Source organism: Emydura macquarii, unplaced genomic scaffold (assembly GCF_026122565.2).
Source record: "Emydura macquarii macquarii isolate MOO-44397 ecotype Brisbane River unplaced genomic scaffold, CSIRO-AGI_Emac_v2 contig_1644, whole genome shotgun sequence".
Taxonomy (NCBI): domain Eukaryota; kingdom Metazoa; phylum Chordata; order Testudines; family Chelidae; genus Emydura; species Emydura macquarii.
In genome coordinates this window covers 2,029,914-2,050,960 of record NW_027131781.1, presented here as the reverse complement: position 1 = coordinate 2,050,960, position 21,047 = coordinate 2,029,914, and the positions used below count along the sequence as shown (strand labels likewise).

At 41.5% G+C, this 21,047-nt stretch overlaps 1 protein-coding gene across 2 annotated transcripts; it reads right to left on the bottom strand.

Moving 5' to 3' along the window:
* Positions 1–14: 14 nt before the first annotated feature.
* Positions 15–21,040, bottom strand: EIF3J (eukaryotic translation initiation factor 3 subunit J). 2 transcript variants are annotated; one of them, XM_067555454.1, is made up of 8 exons: positions 20,871–21,040; positions 20,671–20,777; positions 9,053–9,113; positions 8,701–8,792; positions 7,941–8,055; positions 5,220–5,378; positions 3,198–3,271; positions 15–1,080 (listed from the first exon to the last, which is right to left on the bottom strand). In XM_067555454.1, the coding sequence occupies exons 1-8, from the start codon at positions 20,893–20,895 to the stop codon at positions 949–951; spliced, it is 765 nt and encodes a 254-aa protein (XP_067411555.1). In that variant the 5' UTR covers positions 20,896–21,040; the 3' UTR covers positions 15–948. The 2 variants fall into 2 exon arrangements, with proteins under 2 accessions (XP_067411555.1, XP_067411556.1); XM_067555455.1 differs by lacking the exon at positions 20,671–20,777 and having other exon boundaries at positions 20,871–21,018.
* Between the last annotated feature and the right edge of the window lie 7 nt (positions 21,041–21,047).

Here is a 21,047-nt window from a genome sequence, read left to right as displayed (position 1 = left end):
CAATACACAGGCTCTGAAGTCCTCACAATAGTGATTTTATTAAATTAGTTGCTTTATAAAACATTGCAGATGTCATAATTGTTAACATAACAATTTGCCCAACTGTAGTAACTGTTGCAGTTTGCTAAGCAGGTTTTTGTAAATGAAAGAAAATGGCAAAGTCCTGTGAAAGTTCTATCACAGCCCATGAGAAAAGGAAATTTCTTTCTCAGACACTTAAACCAGGCAGTTAACTGTTAAAGAATAACCAACCCGTACAGCTGCATTAGTAGAAATATTCAGATAAATGTAAACTAGATTGCTTATACTCAAGATACCACAAGTCATTTTTCAAATGCAATAAGGGACTATTTTCTTGTTCTGACCAAAATAAGTTTTATTTTAAATGTCAGACTTTGAAAGAGTGGATGTATCGATCAAGTGATGAATTTCCAGGTGCAGTATCCTTACTTTGAAGTTCGCAGTCCCATTCACAATTATTTAAAAAAACCTCAAGCTCTAACTTAGACCAAGCAATTGTAATACTAAGTGCACACCATGCCCTTGCTGCAAACTGCTTTTGTTCACAAGATAAATCATTCAAGGAGATACAGTTAAGGCTGTATTACTAAACTGTGCTGGTAATAATACAACTTTTGCTTTGCTGAAATTGATGTCCAATTTAGTGGTTTTGTTACTATGAAACTAGATAGCAACAATTAAAAACATTATTAGAATTCTGTTTTTTTTTTCCTGTGATTTATATAGCAATTGAGTTTCATCATTTTAACCCCTTGACCAGACAGGTATCCCAATGCTTTAGCACCACCCTGTCAAAGGGTTAAATAACCAGCACAAAGATACTGCACTTTTGATTGTAGCATTTGGCAGAGTTTAAAGGAAAAGAAGTTGTGCTACATGTTTAAGGGATTACGGGCAACAGAAAGACAACATCAGGGAAGATAAATGTCACATGAAGTCTTCAAAATCTTGTACATATCCTCCATCATATCCTCCATAATCTGCCAGATCATCTTTCATCGTGGCCTTTAAACCACCTCCAGGCACAACCCCTTTTTTCTTCTTTTTGGCTTTACTTTGCTGAGGAAAGACCAAAAAAGCTTTGGTTTACTTTAGAGTCAAAGTTAGAAGTAACATGCTATTTTCCTAGAAGAGATGGTAAAATATATGATGGATATTAACCCTAGGATCCTGGCAGTTTCCTATGTGGGTAACTGAATACCAGACACTTATTCTCCCCTGCATTGCTGATCTGTAGTTGGAAAAGTGTTCACTTCCTACCACCTAATATCAGTGTGCGCTGGTGCTGTTGAATTTCAACCCAGAGGAAACTGAATTTCAGTTCACACTTCACTCTTGTTCATGGCAAAGCCACTCAATTTCTAGCGGACACACTTAATCAGAATAGCAGCATGTACTCTGTGGTACACTGAAACACTCATCCTATTTCACCAAACTTGTTACACTATATACAGCTCAAAGCTCGCTATCCTGCAGGAGGAGAGGCACTGTCTAAATGCAAGATTTTAGAGGTTCATTTTTCTATTGTTAGTGATTTAGTTGGAAGGGAACTTTATTTTAGGGTTTATATGGCTGTCCATCACCATAGTATCAGAGCACCTTCCATGTAAAGTCCCTAGTGAATTTATGGAATCTCTGGCTCTTTTTTAAGGTAAAAGCTCTGTTTGCGTATGGTCTTTTTGGTTGGTTGACTTAAAAAAAAAATGAAGCATGATTCAGCCAAGAGAACTTACAAATTATATGTTGGGAGCTTACTCCATTATTGTAAATTAATATCCCCAATAGCGACTCAGAGTTACTAAACTGAGGTGCAAGCTATTTCTTGCATGCTAATATTAACCACTTTGGTAACTCTGTCAATGGATGGGGCATCAAAGACAGCAGGCAGAGAAGGATTAATAAAAAAAGAAAAGTTATCTATAACAAAGACATACCTGATGTCCAAATCTGAGATTTTATAAAAAAATGTCAAGTTTAGCTTGAAATTTAGCTGCCAAAATCCAAAAACCAGCAGTGAAGCACAACAGCATAACTACATTCAGCCACAACTGCACCTTGGCATCTGCCTTTCTCTCAGCTTTGTAAACAGAAGGGGAAGTTCATGTGTCTAAAGTCTAGGTCTATTAGAAATGCAAAATTAGTTCAATATCACTCTACACAAGAGAGTTTATGGCCAAGTTTACACTGTCAATCTTCTCTTGAACTAAACGGTTTAATGTAAATTGCCCCTAGAACAGTTTGGGGAATGTGCCTCTAAGTGCCTAGAAAGTGTTTCCAATCACCCACCAATTGAGGGTACAAAGTAGCAGAATTGAGCATTTATGGAGCACTTAATATTTGCATTGAAGGTCCAGAAGCTGGTTGCTTCCTTCAAGAACTCCCCAGTATAAGTTTTGAAACCAGGCTCATTTCAATTATCTGCTGGACAATATGGCTTGGATGTGCCAGATAAAATGTCCATTTAGCTATTTTTTAAAACTCGTCTCATTGACATTTAGCTAGGTAATTCCCGAGCAAATTTAATTTTATAACTTTTGCACAGAAAACATTTTACACAATTTGTATCATCACAAAGCACCAAATATACTTTAATTTGATACAATGTTATCACTCATTGCTTTTTTCACTTAAGTTGTATGGCGCACAGAGGCATACTAACACACAAGATCTAGTTCAGTTATCTGCTGTTAAGTCACTCTGATCACATTGATCTTGGTTTTATTAAAGGTTGAGGACAAAGATTTAAATTACTTCCATAAACACATTTAACTGATCTTAGTTTTCTGGTTTTGACTAAAATATAGGCTTCTCCCACATTTCCAGGACAACTGGATACCTCCACATCCATTTCTACTGCAGCACAGTGGCAAAAAAATTGAATGCGATCAGTGCAAAGATGAGACGGGATGGGGCTAGAGATTACTGGCAAAATAGTGCTTACTTTATATGAATACACTTATTTAAGTTTATGGGACATTCCCAAGTTTAGCCCTAAGACAATATCCCAAATCAGTTTCCATTTCAACTATCTCTCATTAACAAGTGTAATTGTGTTAAGTCAGAAGCACATTTGAATTCAAAACCTAGATCCCTTAGATTTATAGAAGGCACACAGCGGATATTGGTATTATGCAAGTTACTGAAAGACAGTATAGAAAAAAATGCAGAAGTCTTACCTTTTCTTGTTTTTGTTTTTCACTGCATAGCACTGTCAAAGAATTTGTGATCTTTTTCAAATCATCAACTTCCACTACAGAGAGGAAAAAAAATTAGACTTCAACCAATATTGTTTTCAGAGAGCCTTCCAATAATCATCAAATCCTCTAAAATCCCATAAGTGAAGATTTATGTCTGTAGTTTATCCTTTGGTTGGAGTAAAAATCTCATTGTTAATAGTGAAATACACGCAGGGCAATCTTGATCCTCAGCATCACAATCTAGGATTTCACATCTCCTTGATAACTTGTGTAATGGGGCAGTGTAAGAAGGTCAACTTAATAATCAATAAATATAGGAGGCCAACATCTGGACACAGTTATGTTGTACGTTTCTAAAGCTTATGCTTCAAGGTTTCAGCCTGACATTGGCAGGCATCAGCAAATGATTTTCCCCCCGCTCCCCAGTTTTTCTTTTTTAATGGCTGGGGATGGGACATTGGGCAAGGTGGGCCAGATCTCTGAGATGGCACTGAGAATTCTCTCTCAGGTGCTTGGCTGGCTGGTTCTTGCACACATCCTAAGGGTCTATCTTACTGGTTCCCAACCTCTTCTCTGCCACAGCACACCTCAAGCTCCAGGTGCTCTTCTCCCCCTCCCCAGCTGGCAGCTGCAGGAGAGGGGCAGAGGAGCCAACCCATTGTTCACACAGGGGGAGTGGGAGAGAAGAGAGGGAGATTGAACTCTGATTGGTTGTTCTGCCCTTGGGGCAGTGAGGTAAATAGCCAATCAGAAGGTGCCTCCCTGCCCCCTTGTTCTCATGTATTTTTTCAAAAAATTCCCTGGCACACCTCTTTGGGGTTGACAGCACACACTGGCACACTGGTTGGGAAACACTCGTCTAACCGACTGCCATATGTGAGGTCAGGAAGGAATTTTCCTCCAGGTCAGACTGGGGGAAATCTTGGGGGGTTCACCTTCCTCTCCCCTGGGGGGTACTGGTCACTTGCCAGGTATATCTGGGTATATCTCAATCATTTTCCTGCCATTGCAGGGCCTCAAGCCCTGGGGCTTGAGTCCCTCCTATTCTTACCTGTCTAGTCTCCCATGGACTGTAATACCGTGGTCTAATTTTCTTGTTGGGTTTAGTGGGCAGGTGCTAGGTGATGGCCCATGATATACAGGTGATCAGACTAGGTTACATGGTGATCCTTTCTGGTTAAAACTTTGAGGAGCACATTATGCCTCTAGATTTGTCATATGGTCAACTGTTTGTGCCTGAAGGTCAAATGTTTTGCCTAAAGACAGGTTTGAAGGCTTTTGGGGAGTGGGATGTTACATGCACTTAATGCTCAAACACTGACAATTCTTCATGTTACAGGATTTGGACTCCAATTGAGCAGTTCAATATCCGTTGCAGTAGGCCAACCACCCACGATGTATTTACTGTATATGGCACCAGTCACAATATCCAACTGCCATTACTCTAAAGGACAGCATGTACAAGCATGGGAAAAAGGGAAGTCTCAAAACAGAATTATGCACCAAGTACCTCAGCCAACCAAAGCAGTGAAAACAAATCAATGGTAGTTTTATTTCAACAGACGCTTATGTTTTGGAATTAAACACTTAAACTGCTTCAAATTTCCAGCTTTATACGAACTTAGGTTTGTAACTCAGTCCTCTACTGAGCTATTATATAGATTGGGGAGCTTTTTCCTCCTCTTGAATAGAGGTTCTGCATAAGACTTACGTCAGTACAAAATTGCCTGTATGTTTAAGTGGACTATCCTGAACTGACAGGAACATTCAGAGAAGATCAGTCCCATAGAGGAAATACTTCCTGCATTAAAAGATGAAAAGCATGCAGATACTGATTCTCAGTCAGGTACTAGTCAAAAATAGTCTCTGGTAGGGGTAGCAGTGCATCATTTAATGTAGGACTGCATAAATCCCCATTCAGTTTTACTTGATAAATGTGTTTGCTACTTAACCCTACTATGGAATATGCTAGGAAATCTCACACTTGAAGTAAAGACTTACATGAAATACATACGTCTCGAACTAATGCTTCCAAAAAACTGGCATAATGTAGAGATTTTTCATACTGTGTAATTTTTTCTTTTAACAATTTGCCAAACTCCGTAAAGTCATCTTTTGAAGAAGGATTCATGGCATCTATTCCACAAGTATTATTTACACCTGCAGGGAAAAACATAGTATCAGGGAAAATACCGGTGCCTTTAATTGTAGTTTATGTGGATGGTCACAGACTGACTACACTAGATAAACCCTCTAGCCACAGAATGGGTAATTCATCTCCATTCCTCTTCAGTCCCTCACCTCAGCTGAAACGATCAACAAGGCAGCCAGCATCGCTAGGACTTGAACTGAATCTTGTCAACTCATTTCACATTAAGCAGCTCTTACATGGCAGAGTCCAAACAACTTCAGTTACTAACAATTTGAACTAGTAATTTAAGTGAAAGGCTACATATCCCATGAGTTGTATTGAACCACCTATTCTCTGCAACAGGACTGAAGAGAGTATTTTCTCCTTATAGCCCTGTGTACTAGGTTTAATTGGAATTTTTTTAATTGACTATTAGGACTGCGATTTTTCCAAACCAAAGCAGACTGGATTATTTCTGAAGAAACTCACTGAAAAAATACAAGTGAAAGCACACCCAAAACCCATGAAGGCTGTATTAAACACACAGCATAATTCACTTTGTAAACAGGGTGGAAAAATATCCATTTTTATTTATATTGGGGTTTATTTAAATTATAATGTTCTCTTTCTAAAAATAAACCTATTCAAATAAAATCTGAATATACAAATGACATTAAGGCCTAAATTTATAATCTCAAAAAATTAAATAAAAATAAATGTTGTATCCATGAGCATCTGTCAAGTACTTTGAGTTAAAGGCTGCTTTTCTACATAAAGAAAGAATCAGTGGAAAAACATCCAACTTTTGAGGTCAAGCTTTATAAATATGGTACAACGGGTCATGAGCTATTAAGGACTTGTTTTGTTTAATAAAAATCAGTTTTATATGCTGTTGTGTGTCCGTCTAAATCCCAGTCACCCTCCTAATTCAGCTGGACACAAATCATAAGCAAAATGTTAATTATCTAGTAAACAAGCAATATATAATTCATCATTTTCTAACATTAACTGTACATGTTAGAGAATTTGAAAATATTAAGCTATATAATTGTTAAGATGAATGTACGGTGAACTCTCCTAGGTAGCAAAAAGATGTACCAAATTTAGTGTAAAGGCTCCATTTAGTTGTAAATCAACGTGTTTTAATGGTACATTAACCAATGAGAATGCACCTCTCTTTAGAAAACAAGTACAAATGAAAAAGTTGGTTAAAATACTTGATTTCAGTCACCAAATGGAAAGCCTCAATTTAAATCACCTTGATTTAAATCAATCAATCAATCAATCCTGTTTGTAAGGAAGTTTATTCCTCAAACATAAAGGCACACATTGTCCAAAAATCAATACTTTGCCAATTCTGTCAGGAAAGCATACAACAATAGCGAGTTCCCCAATCTAGTTAAATTTACCACTCTTGTAACTGCCCTTAGAAGCCAAACACCCTTCCACCGACTTCACTGCTTTTTCAGCATATGTTTGGTCATAGTTTGACCAAACTAAAACGCACTTGACTGATGCTGAGCCACCCCTCAGAAAGCCTAGCCCAATCTGACAGGTAATCTGGCTGCACTCTGGAGAGCACCCCAGACAATTAGGCCTTGTCTACATTAGCACTTATGCTGGCAAAACGTTTGACACTTGGAGCATGAAAAAACCCACCCCAGAGTGACACAAGTTTTGCCAGCATACGTGCTTGTGTGGACAGCACCACATTGGTGGGAGACGCTCTCTCACTGCAATAGCTACCGCCACTTGTTTAGGTAGTTTTATCATGTCAGCGGGAGTGCTCTCTCCTGTTGATGTAACGCGGCTACACAAGCACTTATGTCAGCAAAATTTATGTCACTCAGGGTTGTGTCTTTTTAAGACCTCTGAGTGACAAAAGTTTTGTTGGCATAAATGCTAGTGTAGACAAGGCCTTAGAGGCTACTCCTCCTTCATACAAAAGGTGACTGACTATTGGCTGGGAAGTTGAATCAGGTAATGCATCCCTATCTAACTTCCTACAAGCAGATGCTATAGACACTTGTAGGCAGAAGAGAACATCTGTAGACACTAAATTGTATCTGGTGCTTGAAATTAGAGTCATTATGATGTATACTTCCAGATATAAACAGACAAGTTGTTTGAACACAAACTTCTGGTTGATATCAGCATAGCTCACATCCATTGTGACATTTGTAACATCTGAATCCAAATTAACAAAACTAATTCTGACAGTTACACAACACGTGTCACCGGATGTTTCCCCAAACATACCATGTCTTAAAGATTCTCATAACACCAAAAGACATCAATTCTTACCTATGAACTGTCAATCTTTTTTTTAAAAAAGTTATTGAAAACCCTAAAGTGCTGGTTAAAAGAAGAGAGGAACAAGTTATTAATTAGCTTTAGTCGAATGCCAAGTTTCATCCTGATATTGTTATAAAAGAAAGAACAACATCACAGCAGTCCTACATATTTTTTATCAATATACTGCTATATTTGAAAGCTAGATTTGAATGAATGATTAGTTAACTTTCTACATTACTTCTGTCATAGTATAACTACACCAACTGCTTGTTTGGATTAGGCATATCCATATTTACCAAATGTTTCTTTTGCTAACTCAAGATCTGCCTCCTCTTGTAATTTCTTTAGCCGTAGTTTGTCTGCTAACTGTTCTTCTGGTGTGAGTTCCTTAGGTTCCTCTGGTGCCTCTAACTAAAAAAAAAAAAAAACAGTATACAAAGTAGATTGATTGACCCATGGCAAGTCTTTGGTTTTGGTCATTGTTACTAACCATGCATAAGCAACCCATTTAACTAAAAGTCCTCAAATAACATCAGTTTACATTGGTGGCAAGTGAATTACATTTCTTGCCCATGAATGGAGCTGTTGCAAGAAGTGAGGTTATTTCATCTAGCTAATTGAACAGTATTCTTCTGTTTGAAGTAGTTATTCCTGAAGGGCAAGCATTCTGTTCTTAACAGTAGGCCTAAAACTTGTGTTTAAACATTTCACGTAGAAATACTAATAACCACAAGCATGCTACAAGCAGAAAATACCAAAACCCTCTTCAAAAGTAATTTCATACAATGGTAAGTATTGTGACCTCAATGTACACACTTAGAAAAAGGATGGAAATATGATAAGTACTATTTCAAACTCTTCGATGTTCAAGTTCTTATGCAGACTGCATCAGGACTATTCTTCACTAGAAGAACAGGGTGACAACTTTATGGTAGGGGGTAAGTTATAAGTAACAGTGCTTTAATTCTGAGATTACATTTGTTTTTTCTAGACTCAAACAATAAGCAAGACTTCCTTTTCCCATTAACAGCTAACGTCTTGACCCTGAAGTCTTACCCTTTTTTTAATCTCCTCTTGCTTTTTCTTCTGCTGCATTTCTCTCTCTTTTATTTTTTCTGCTATTTTCTTCTTTTCTGAAACTTTTGATTCTGTAAAACAACGAACAACAAAGCCTCTTTTAAGTAGTCTAGTGCACAAAGAACATTGTTATAACATGGGGGAAAAAACACCGAAAGCCAATTCAGAAACCAGATGTAACTAATGTGAAAAACGATGCACTTTGTCACTAATAAGCCAAACACACTGGGTCTATTGTGTCCCATAAACACAGTTCATACACTTGGTGCACAGAATCAAGTGTTTTCCTTGGTTCTATATACAATGAAGTGTGCGCCTCCCAAGTCCTCACCTGGTTTTATCTCTGTCTCTTTTTCTTCTTCCTCCTCCTCCTCCTCATCATCCCAGTTATCCTACCAAACAGGAAGGAGTATGAGTTATCAGTATTTAAATCTTACTTCTGAACCAGTAAAGGTATCTGTGCGGAAAGAAAAAACAGTTGTGGCAGACTCCTCACGCTGCTCTCTTGTCCACACTCCACTTCTACTCCCCAACCCAGTCAATTAGATCACAGCACAAAAGTGATAAAATTAGGGCATTCTTTTAAAGCAGTGGTTCTCACCCCCCGCCCCCCCCCAGTACCACTCGGGTCAGGTACAAGTGGTACTTGACCTGACTGTTCCTGACCCGAGTACCACTCGAGGGAGGAAAAAAAAGGGGGGGGCCCTTCGGCGGCAGCGGGGTTTCGCAGCGGGCTCCATGGCAGGAACAATGCCCTCCACCGGAACCCTTCCACCGTTTCCCCTTTTTGGCGGCACAGTTCCGCAAGGGTGGGTGGGAGGGCCCTGCTGGCGGCAGGGGATTTGGCGGCGCAGTACGGCTCACGTACCACCCAGCCTTCTTTGGCGTACCATCGTACCACCGGTTGAGAACCACTGTTTTAGAGAATTAATTGAAATGTTTCATTAACACCTTTCCATAAAAAGAAGGTAGCTGTTTTGAACACTCACTGTATTTCACAGTAACAGACAAGCTCATGCTCACAGTTACAGAAGCAAGACAAAAAACTGCCACAATCAATTTGCAGAGTAAAAATTCATTGTTATAATAAAAAATTATTTTATGAGTAGACATTATCTGATAAGAAATTAGAATGATTTGATTCTTCCCTATAGCACATCCGTCCCCAGAAACAAGAGAGGCTTAGCAGAAAATGGATTTTGTAGCATAAATTAAGCATTACAGAAGCAGGGCAGAGAGCTCTGATGGGAGGTAGCTCTGGTAGTAGCAGTGGTGTTATTTGGTGATTAAATCTGAACATAAGCCACTTAGTACCCATCAGGGTTTAAAAATATCAAATGCTGCCATTACAGTCATACCACTTAATGCAACAGAGGGATGGATGACAGACTATCAATACATGTGACAGGAGCACCCACAGAGTTAAGGCAAAAGGAACCATTATAATCATCTAATCTGTCAGTTTCAGGGTTAGCTGCACCTTTGATCCCCTTCCTGATCTTCCTTGAAGGCATTCAGTTAAGGTTTTAGGCTTCCCAGCCAACAACACTCTCAGGGCAGAGACCTGCATCTCTCCTTTCAGACCAGGAGTTTAGGCTTGCAATCCCCTCTGCACCTCACTGAGATTTTCCAGCAGGTCTGACCAGGGTCAAGCGAGCACCTGTGGTTAATTCTTTCTCCATGGGCTACAACAATGTACACCAGTTTACAGCCAGCCTTCACAAAGCAAGATGCATGGGGCAAAAGCATTACAGAAAAAAAATCCAACAGAACCCTACACATGCTACGGTTACAGTGGACAAGAAGCTTGTTATGAGTCAACAGTGTGCCCTTATTGCCAAGAAGGCTAAAGATATATTAGTAGGTGCATTAGTAGGAGCATTGCCAGCAGATTGAGGGAAGTGATGATTCCCCTGTATTCAGCACTGGTCAGGCCACATTTGGAGTACTGTGTCCAGTTTTGGGCCCGCCCATTACAGAAAGGATATGGACAAACTGGAGAAAATCCAGCGGAGGACAACAAAGATGATTAAAGGGCTGGAGCACATGACTTATGAGGAGAGGCTGAGGTAACTAGGTTTGTTTAGTCTGCAGGGGGGATTTGATAGCAGCCTTTAACTACCTGAAAGGGGGTTCCATCATGTAGGATGGAACTAGGCTGTTCTCAGTGGTAGTAGATGACAGAACTAGGAGCAATGGTCTCAAGTTGCAGTGGGGAAGGTCTAGGTTGAATATTAGGAAAAAGTTTTCCACTAGGAGGGTGGTGAAGCACTGGAATGGGTTACGTAGGGAGGTGGTGGAATCTCCATCCTTAGAGTTTTTAAGGTGCAGCTTGACAAAGCCCTGGCTGGGATGATTTAGCTAGGGTTGGTCCCGCTTTGAGCAGGGGTGGACTAGATACCTCCTGAGGTCCCTTCCAACCCTAATCTTCTATGATTCTAAAAGCTTACCAAAGGTCACCCCTAACCCCAACATAAGGCACTCCTATGAATCAGTCTCTCAAACGCCACAACTGGGTTTGCCATCTCCCTGGTTAAAAGTACAGATTATGGGATCAGGAACCAGACCCCAACTGGACAGTTCAGTTGTTTATACAGCTCAGGCCTTTCATCTCCAGTCCCAGTGAACAGGTAATCACCCTTCAGTGGTCCTCTCCCCAGGGCATAGCTTCAAAAGACTAGGTTTTTACATAGCTGGAGTTGTGCAATTTGCATTAACCACTCCCTGGAACCCCACTTAACACTTATTGTCTGTCTAGTACAGTCAATAGCCGTTTGAACCCCTTACAGTTCCCAGTTCTCATATCTATCACTCTGATTTCCTGCATACCACAGGACAGAATTTTTCCCAGTAATTCCACCATGAAATCCATAGCTTCTGGCTGACTTACATCTTATCTTTTAGAACATCACTCAATCTTAATTTAAGGACTCCAAATGATGGAGAATCCACCATGTCCCTAGTAGAAGTTGTTTCAATGGTAGATTACCCTGACTTAAAAATTTGCACCCTGCCTAGTCTGAATTTGTTTCACTAACTGCCAACCACTGGATTTTGTTACGCCTTTCTCCACTAGATTAAAGAACTGTTAACTATAGAGAAGAGATTTCTGATAGTAAAGTCACCTCTTAGACTGATATTCTTCACTTTCTCACCAAAAAGCATGTTTTCCCAATCTCAAATCATTCATGTAGTTTTTCTGAACCCCTTTCAATTTTTTCAACATCATTTTTAAAGCTCCAGTAATGGTCTCGCTAAAGCCGTATGGAATGGTATGAACACCTCCCTACCTCTACTCAGTATTCACCTGCTTACACCAAAGGATTGCATTAGTTTAGCCAATGCACATTAGTTCACGTTCAGCTGATCCCAGAGTCACTGCCTTCCAAAATACGGTTCCCCATTCTATAATTGTGACCAAGGTTCTATTCCTAGGTGTATGATTCATGCATTAAAATGCATGTTGTTCAAGTAAATCCTGCTTACCAAGACATCCAGATTGTTCTATAGAACTAACCTGTCATTATTCAATACTCCACCAATTTGTGTCACTACAAACTTTGCCACCAGTGGTTTTATAGTTTCTTTCAGATCTTAAGATATTGAATTGATTGGGCCAGGAATAGATCCTGCAGGATTCTGCTCAGAGTAGCCCCACTGGATGGGGATCCCCATTTAAAATTATTTTAGATCAGTTTTAATGCATTTAATCTGTGCTGCTTTGATTTTGTAAAGGGTAATGTTGTAGTCAGAGTGTTATGCAGTACTAAGTCAGCCTCTTTATGGAAATCTAAGTACGTCAACACAATTACATTTATCAGCTACACTTGTAACCTTAAAACATAATACCAAGTTTGACCTGGCCTGTTTTCCCGCAAATCATGTCAATAATCAGTATATAACCATACTTAATCCTTTTGGCTCTGTCTACATTGCAGCTTGTAGCAAACCTCCCAGCCTGAGTAATTAGACTTGCACTAGCTCAACACAAGCAAGCACACTGAAAATAGCAGTATGGACATTGCTGCTGCAACTGAGATTTAGGCTAGCCACCCAAGCTCAGACTCAGGTAGTCAGGAGGGCTGGACAGCCCAAGCTGGCACCCTAGCCACAACATTCAGTGTTATTTTTAGCACGCTAACTGGATCTGAGCTAGCACGAGTCTGTTTACTCAGGCTGGGAGGCTCGCTTCCAGCTGCAACATAGACATTCCTTTACTAGCTGCATCCTGCATCAACCTTTTCATAATTTTGCCTGGGATCAATGTCAAGCTAACTGATCTAGTCATCACCCATTTAGGTAAACTAAGCAATTGTAAAATTCAAGGATTACATTCTTACCGCTATGCTACGTTTATTTGATGCCCTGACAATAATGGAACTAAGCATCAAAACTAATGACTAACTTCTATCAATACCTCACTTTAACCACTAGTATAAGCAAAATACTTCAGATAGCAGATCTCGCTCTTTAACTGTGATTTGATGATCCAAGTACCAGGACACCCAAATTAACTCATTTAAGACCTGTAGATGAACTGGTACTTGTAAGACAGATTCTAGCTTCTCCAGTCCACTTCAAATAGTTGACATGAATTTTCAGTAACAACAGTCATTACCTCGGATCAGAGTAATCTGTCTATCATTACCTCACACACCCTGTCTCTGGAATTATCTTTTATTGGACCAACTTCTGCTGATGAGAGAGACAAGCTTTCAAGCTTACACAGACCTGAAGAAGAGCTCTGTGTAAGGTCAAAAGCTTGTCTCTCACCAACAGAAGCTGGTCTAATAAAAGATATTACCTCATCCACCTCTCTAGTATCCTGGGACCAACCCAACTACAACAATGCTGCGTTTATCAGCTACACTTATTTCATACAGCTACTTTCATTACTGTTGCAGAGAGTGCTGTTTACAGATTGTTTCTCATCTGATCCTGTCCTTCACAGATATAACCTTTCTAAAAGAGTGCGGTTGGAGTGAAATCTCCATGTAGAAGTAGGGTGCTATGACCATGAGATTTTGCAAACTCATTTGCAGACAATAATGGTTCTGGTTGAAGCTGCTTGGATAGTTCTATACTTATCTTCCTAAGGAACCCTCTCGGAGGGGAGTTGTGGGCAAGGGTCCTCTGCCCCAATTGCTGTCTCTCTCATGGTGCACCACAGGAGCCTATGGTTACCTCTGACTCAACATGAATATGATGCTACGGAGAGGGTTAGTGAGGACATATGGGCTGCTGTGTATTTAGCAGGATGACGACCAACAGCACAACATCTCCATCACACCTGACCCAGCTAGAACAGTGGAACAAATCATATGGTGCCTAGATGAGAGCAAGTTGAGATTTAATCCAGACAAGACTGAGAATCTCGGCAGGCTGCGAGAAACATCGGAAGAGTTCGCAGGGTTTATCTCAGCACTCTTTATGGAAAGAATGCAATCACTGTAAGACAGGCAAACACCTAAGGGGTTTAGACCTGGGCTACTCCTCAGCCACCATGGAGCTGCAGCCAGGAGTGCTTTCTTCCCATCTGTGCCTGCCCAGAAGAGTGACTTTTCCTCTCCAATGCAGACCTTGCCACAATTATCCATGTCTTGTCATCTCAACATTATATTGCTGTGAGGCACTCTACAGGGAGCTTCCCCATGACACAATTTGGAAGGTGAAGCTAGCATAGAATACTGCAACCCACTTGTTAAGTGGATGTGAACACTGGGAGTATATCAGACAAATGCTCCATCATCCGTATTGGCTTCCAGGAAACTTCTGGGTGGCATTCAAAGCATTTTAAAACAGAAAGCCCTAAAGGTTTTAGGACCTGGTGGTACAAGTGAGTCTCTCTCTCCTAGTGACATACTGCCACAATTCAGATTAGTAGGGCAATCAAGATTTTTAAATGAATCAGAAGGATCTGCTAGCAGAGCATTTTCTATGAGATCCAGTTTCAGAACTCACTGCCTCACCTTGGTCTGCCAAACCCATCTTACCCTATATGCCCCTGCCTCCCGCACTTCTCTAAGGCTGCTGGGGGGACTGGAATTAAGTCAATACATTTATGGGCAGTCTTTTTGATTTTTTTATTTATGGGATAGGTGTCCAAAGCTCAGGATGTGCACCTATAGTTACACTCTAGAAATCTGAATAATACAATTCATTAGGAGAAACCTATTTTAGAGTTTTACCTTCTTTTCATTGTTACCCAATTGAGAAGTCCAGTGGTGACACATCCTTAGTAATTTCTTCATTCCCAATATTGACACTATTACAAGGTAGTTTAATTTCTTGAAACACTTTCAAACTTAGTTAACTATGTTTATAAGTGACTAAATGAGTAATAATCCAATTATAACATATGGTTAGAAAAAATGCCCCTTTCCACATACATGATCCCATCCCAAGCAGCAGCAATCACTGCTTGCTACAGACCTATATGCACAATCAACTGTAGCTTTAATTCATGACAATGCAAGTTCCAAAAACAAATAGTGTTCTTGGGAAGTGACAAGATACTCTAATGTCGGAGTCCCTGGTTACTGCTATTTTAAACAGAACTATCAGAAATATTGATCAAGGAAGTCTCTAGATTGTTCCCCTGAACATGTTTCCTGGTTCTGGCTCCTTTAGCTATAGGAATGCCGAAGAGTAAATATACAGAAATTTCTTGGCAGCAGATATATCTTCTGGGTAATTTCTGTATTCCAGGTAACATTTTAGAATAATTTCCTGTTATTTTAAAAGGGTATCTTATTTGCAACTTCTGCAGCATCTATCACCAACTCACTAGTTACATTAAGTCTTTTAATCAAAGCATTTTCATAAAAAACCAAGATCCCAAAACTTCTAAATCAGTAATAAGAAACCCTAAAGAATAATCAATCATCCTAAAGAGAAACTGTTTGTTGGAAAACACAAAGGGTCTACACTTAGGTCACTTTGTTTTTGCTTACTGGGACTGTAGTTTCTCTTTAGTCGCTAATTTTGGAAGGAAAAAATATCTAGAGCAAGGAAACACCTCCTAGCTTGCTGTAGATTCTCCCAACTTCTGCAGCTACCACATGAACACAGATCACAGTACAATAAACAAGATAATTCATCATAGGGTTCCTTTTCCCCACTCCCTATAAATAAACCCTAAACTTTTTATTTTTAAAGCCATAACCCTTCAGGAGGTTAAGCAATAGTATTCTTAGTACTAGTGGAGGAAATAAAACCATGTCTTATTTTAAAATAGCCACATAAAGCAGGAGTCTTTATAATTTCAGAGGGATTGCGATTTTGTCCAGTTATAGTTTACTTTCCTTCAAGAAGCAGACTGCTGGGAAGAACAATTAAGTGGCTGTTATTAGACAGATCTTCATTCATAGGTAGTAAACTGTTTAGAGTTTCAGGGAAAATGTGAAAAGTAAAGCCTCTTTTGTCAAAAGGATTTTTGGGGCTGTAAAACTTCAATCCAAGTTGTCACTACTCTCTTTTTAAAGATTAGTGTAAATACTGTGCACTGAGATACATTTACCCATTTTGCCTGGTGTAAGCCAATGTCCAGAATAACCAAAGGGAGTGTGGTCAGGTGTGTGGAAGAATGAGCGTGTTTAAAAGCTACAGAGCTCCCAGGGTCAATTTGTTTTATCACATGTATTAAGCTTCATTTTGCAGAATAGGTGATGTTAAGCTAGCATGAACATCGTCCAACTTTAAGATACTTTCAGAAAGCCTTTGACAACGTCCCTCACCAAAGGCTCTTAAGAAAAGTAAGCAGTCATGGGATAAGAGGGAAGGTCCTCTCATGGATCAGTAACTGGGTTAAAAGATAGGAAACAAAGGGTAGAAATAAATGGCCCATTTTCACAGTGGAGAAAGATAAGAAGCAGGGTCCTCCAAGAATCTGTACTGGAACCAATGCAAAGGGTAAACAGTGAGGTGGCAAAGTTTGCAGTTGATACAAAATTACCCAAGACAGTAAGTCCAAAGCTGACTGAGAATAGTTACAAAAGGATCTTACAAAACTGGCTGAGTGGGCAAGAAAAAGGCAGATGAAATTCTATGTTGATAAATGCAAACACACATTGGAAAAAACAATCCCAACTATATATACAAAATGATGGGGTCTAATTTAGCTGTTACCACTCAAGAAAGACCTTGGCATCATTATGGATAGCTTTCTGAAAACTCAATGTGCAGCAGCAGTCAAAAAAGCGAACAATATTAGCAACCATTAGGAAAGGGATAGATAGTAAGACAGAAAATATCATAATGCCACTATATAAAGCCATGGTATGCCCACACTTGAATACTGCGTGCAGTGCTGGTCACCCATCTCAAAAAAGATATATTAGAACTGGGAAAAAGTATAGAGAAGGGCAACAAAAATAATTAGGATATGAAACAGCTTCCATATAAGGAGAGATTAAAAAGACTGGGACTGTTGAGCTTAGAAAAAAGACAATTAAGGGGGGACGATTGAGATCTATAAAATCATGAATGATGGTGGAGAAAGTGAATAAGGAACTGTTATTTACCCTTTCACATAAGATCAGGGATCACCCAATGAAATTTGAAACAAGCATAAAAACTTTAAAACAAGCATAAAGACGTATTGCTTCAGAGAACACACAGTCAATCTGTGAAACTTGTTGCCAGGAGATGTTGTGAAAGCCAAAAGTATAACTGTGTTCATAAAAGAGCTTGACAAGTTCCTGGAGGACAAGTCCATCAATGGCTATTAGCCAAGATGGTCAGGATGCAACCTCACGCTCATGATGTTCCCACACCTTTGACTGCCATAAACTGGGACAAGATGAATGGGGATGAATCACTTGATCATCATCCTGTTCTGTTCATTCCTCTAAAGCAGGGCTCAACAAATTTGTTTTGGAGCTAGGAGCCAGCCCAAAAATTAAGGAGCCAGACAATGTGGGCTCAGTGGTGGGGCGCCCTGGCCAAAGCACAGCCGCCACTCTCCCCTCCTGGCCCCACCCCTCTCCCAAAACATGGGCCCAGCGGTGGAGCACCCTGGCTGGAGCACAGCAGCTGCAGCGCTTCCCCCTCCCAGCCGTGCCACATGGGCACAGTGGCACTCTGGCCGGAGGACGGCGGCCGCTCCTCCCGGAGGAATACTAGGCGCCACACTTAAAATTTCTAGGCGCCATGGCGACTTGGCGCCCGGGGTTTGTTGAGCCCTGCTCTAAAGTATCTCATACTGGCCACTGTGAGAAGACAGGATACTGGGCTAGACAGACCACTGGTCTGACCCAGTATGGACATTTATATTTTTTTTAAAGTCTTCATAATACAAGTAATATATTTTATCTATTTAGATTTATACTACATAAAAGACCACCATCCCAAGCCTCAGTCACCTCTGGCACTAAAAAATACAGTACATGCACAAAGTCTGTCAGTTATCATAGACAGCAGTACTTCGGCACAACATGAACAAAATCACTGCCAGAGTCTTCAATTAGAGAGAATGAATTACTGCAATCTAGTTTAGAACTGCCTTCCTATTGGTGCCCATGTCTGAACAAATGACAAAATATGAACTGTTTTTTGGTCATCTAGTGATCAATACTAAGATTGTCTGGCAATCTCAGAGTGTCGTGATTTGAAACAAAAGCATGATTCAATGCTTAATTTTGGACACTGAGTTTGCCAATTTTTTAAATAAAATAAACTTTCACAGAACCAGAGACCCTTTCAAAGAGTCCTAGATTCCAGATGTAGTATGTACCCTTCCATCGTTCTGAAGTCTGTTGCATATAGTTCTACAGAAGTCACTGTCAGTTGGACAGATCCTGAGTGCAGATATCAACAAGTTCTAAAAAAATGATCTGGTATTTCTGAGGTATCCATCACCAACTCAACTGACCTTTCTTGCTGAAGAACATCTGAGAACTATACTGCATTGGATTCAGACATTTTAATTGTTTCTGATTTAATAGATTAGGTTTATAGTAGACTATTTAGTTCAAACTCAAATACAACAGACTAACACTGAAATAAAGTGAAACCAACTCCAAAATCCTCTAGTACAGTGGTTCTCAACCAGGGGTATGTGTATTCCTGGAGATGTGCAGAGGTCTTCCAGAGATTACCTCAACTCATCAAGATATTCGTCTACTTTTACAACAGGCCACATAAAAAGCACTAGCGAAGTCAGTACAAATTAAAATTTCATACAGACAATGACTTGTTTATACTGCTCTATATACTATACAGTAAAATGTAAGTACAATATTTCTATTCCAATTGATTTATTTTATAATTGTATGGTAAAAATGAGAAAGTAAGTAATTTTTTAGTAATAGTGTGCTATGACACTTTTGTATTTTTATGTCTGCTTTTGTAAGCAAGTAGTTTTTAAATGAGGTGAAACTTGGGGTATACAAGACAAATCAGACTCCTGAAAGGGGTACAGTAGTCTGGGAAGGTTGGGAGCCCCTCTAGTAGATAAGCCTCATTTTAACCCTCTGGACATTACCTAATCCTGAAGGAACAATAAAGGACTGCCTAGTTTCACAGGAAGCCAAAAGAGGGACCACTAGGATGGAAGAAGTTTCTGGCTTGTAGGAGATAATGCCAAGATAGGACTATTTGGAACAAGTTTAACTGTTCAAACCTCCCTCAGTCTGTCATTCTTCTGTACCCCACCTCTTCTCTAGCTGCTCCCTCAGGCTAGGAACATGTACGGGGGGGCAGAGAATAGGGAGACTCTCCAGAGAAGAGGTCAATAGTTGAATACCATCTGGCAGATCCCAGAGCATTTCTGTACCGAGAGACCTGCCAGCAGCTTTGAAGTGGCATGTGGGCAATAACCACATGGTTCTCCATTTACTGGGACAACAGACACCTTTTGAGACTTAACTGATAGGGGTTTTGCTCTGGATCTGGGAAAGAAGTTACAGAAGGGAATCCATGTTTATTCAACCCTGTTGAGAAGTGTACTTGTTCTTAGGTTTAAGTGGCCCATTTACCAAAGTATTTCAGAGGTTTTCTAGTAGTTTTATTTGACCTGCCATCTTGAGTAGACAATTAGCTTTTGATCACCCAGTACACCCAGACAGGTTTCAGTGCACATGAAATTGCTTAACACCAATTATACAACTTCACCTAATAATTCCTACATCAAGTTAATAACTTATGATTGACCTAAAGTATTGGGCTTTTTTTAAATATACTATCTTAAAGACTTCAAGTGACCAAAAATCTGCCCCATCACTATCCACCATTACACCCATCCCGCAACTTCCCAGCACTCGCATCATTTCGCCAGAATTATGCTGCCATGTCTCACCACCCGAAGAAGCCTGAATCTAATCCACCCTCACAGGATCACCTGACAAGTTTTACTCATCGGTTTTAATTAGGCCGTTTCTAAATCTCTCCGTCTCCTCCCCTGGCAGGAGGAGTCTCCGGAGGCCGGCAGCGAGACACCTGCACGCCATGTGGCCAAGTTCTGACAGCCCCCCTCGCCCTCAGCCCCGACTGCCCCTGCCCGCCACCAGCCTCGCCTGCAGCAGGGCGAGCCCAGGCGGCCTGTGTTTAATATCGTGCCGGGGCCAGCACGGGACGGGGCCGCCGGATCTGAAAGCAACGTAGCCACTGGCAGCTCAGGCCCATGCAGCACCATATGGCACGCAGCGGCGCGCTCCACCCCCGGGCCGGCACGGACAGCCGCGCACTGACACATGGCCGCCTCCACGTCCAGGCCAGGGGCTGGCTACACGGGCCCTGACCGCAGCCCGCTTCCCCTCAGCGACCGGAGCCCGGCCGGGAGGCCGCTCACAGCAGCCCCGGCTCCCCCCGCACGCGGGCCGGGCCCCAGCCGGAGCTCGCTCACTCGCGCGCTCCACCTCCGCCGCCCCCACGCCAGGGGAGGCCCCGCACAGAGCCGGACCCCCTCCCTGCCCCACCCCGGGCCGGGCCCGGCCGCCCCACGGCCCCCACCTTCACATCGTCCTCCTCATCCTCCCCGGCCCAGCGGTCCACGCCGGCCCCCGGCGTCGGCACCAGCGGCTTCGCGACCGGATCCGCCACCTCGAAGGTGTCCGCGTCTGTGGGGGAGACGAGAGCGGGTTAGAGGGGCCGGGCGGCGGGCCCGGACCGAGGGAGCGCGGCCAAGGAGCGAGCCCGCGGCCAGCACCTACCCCACGAATCTGCCTCCGCCGCCATCTTGCCCCCGCGGATGGATCGGAGCCTCCGTCCGGCGGGCACAGTCCGTCCGTCCGTCAGCCCGTGCGAGAGCGAGGCGGGGTGGTGAGTCAGCCGCCGCGCGCACGCCGCGCCGAGAGCGTCCCAGCCAGCCGGCGCGGGGCACGCCGGGA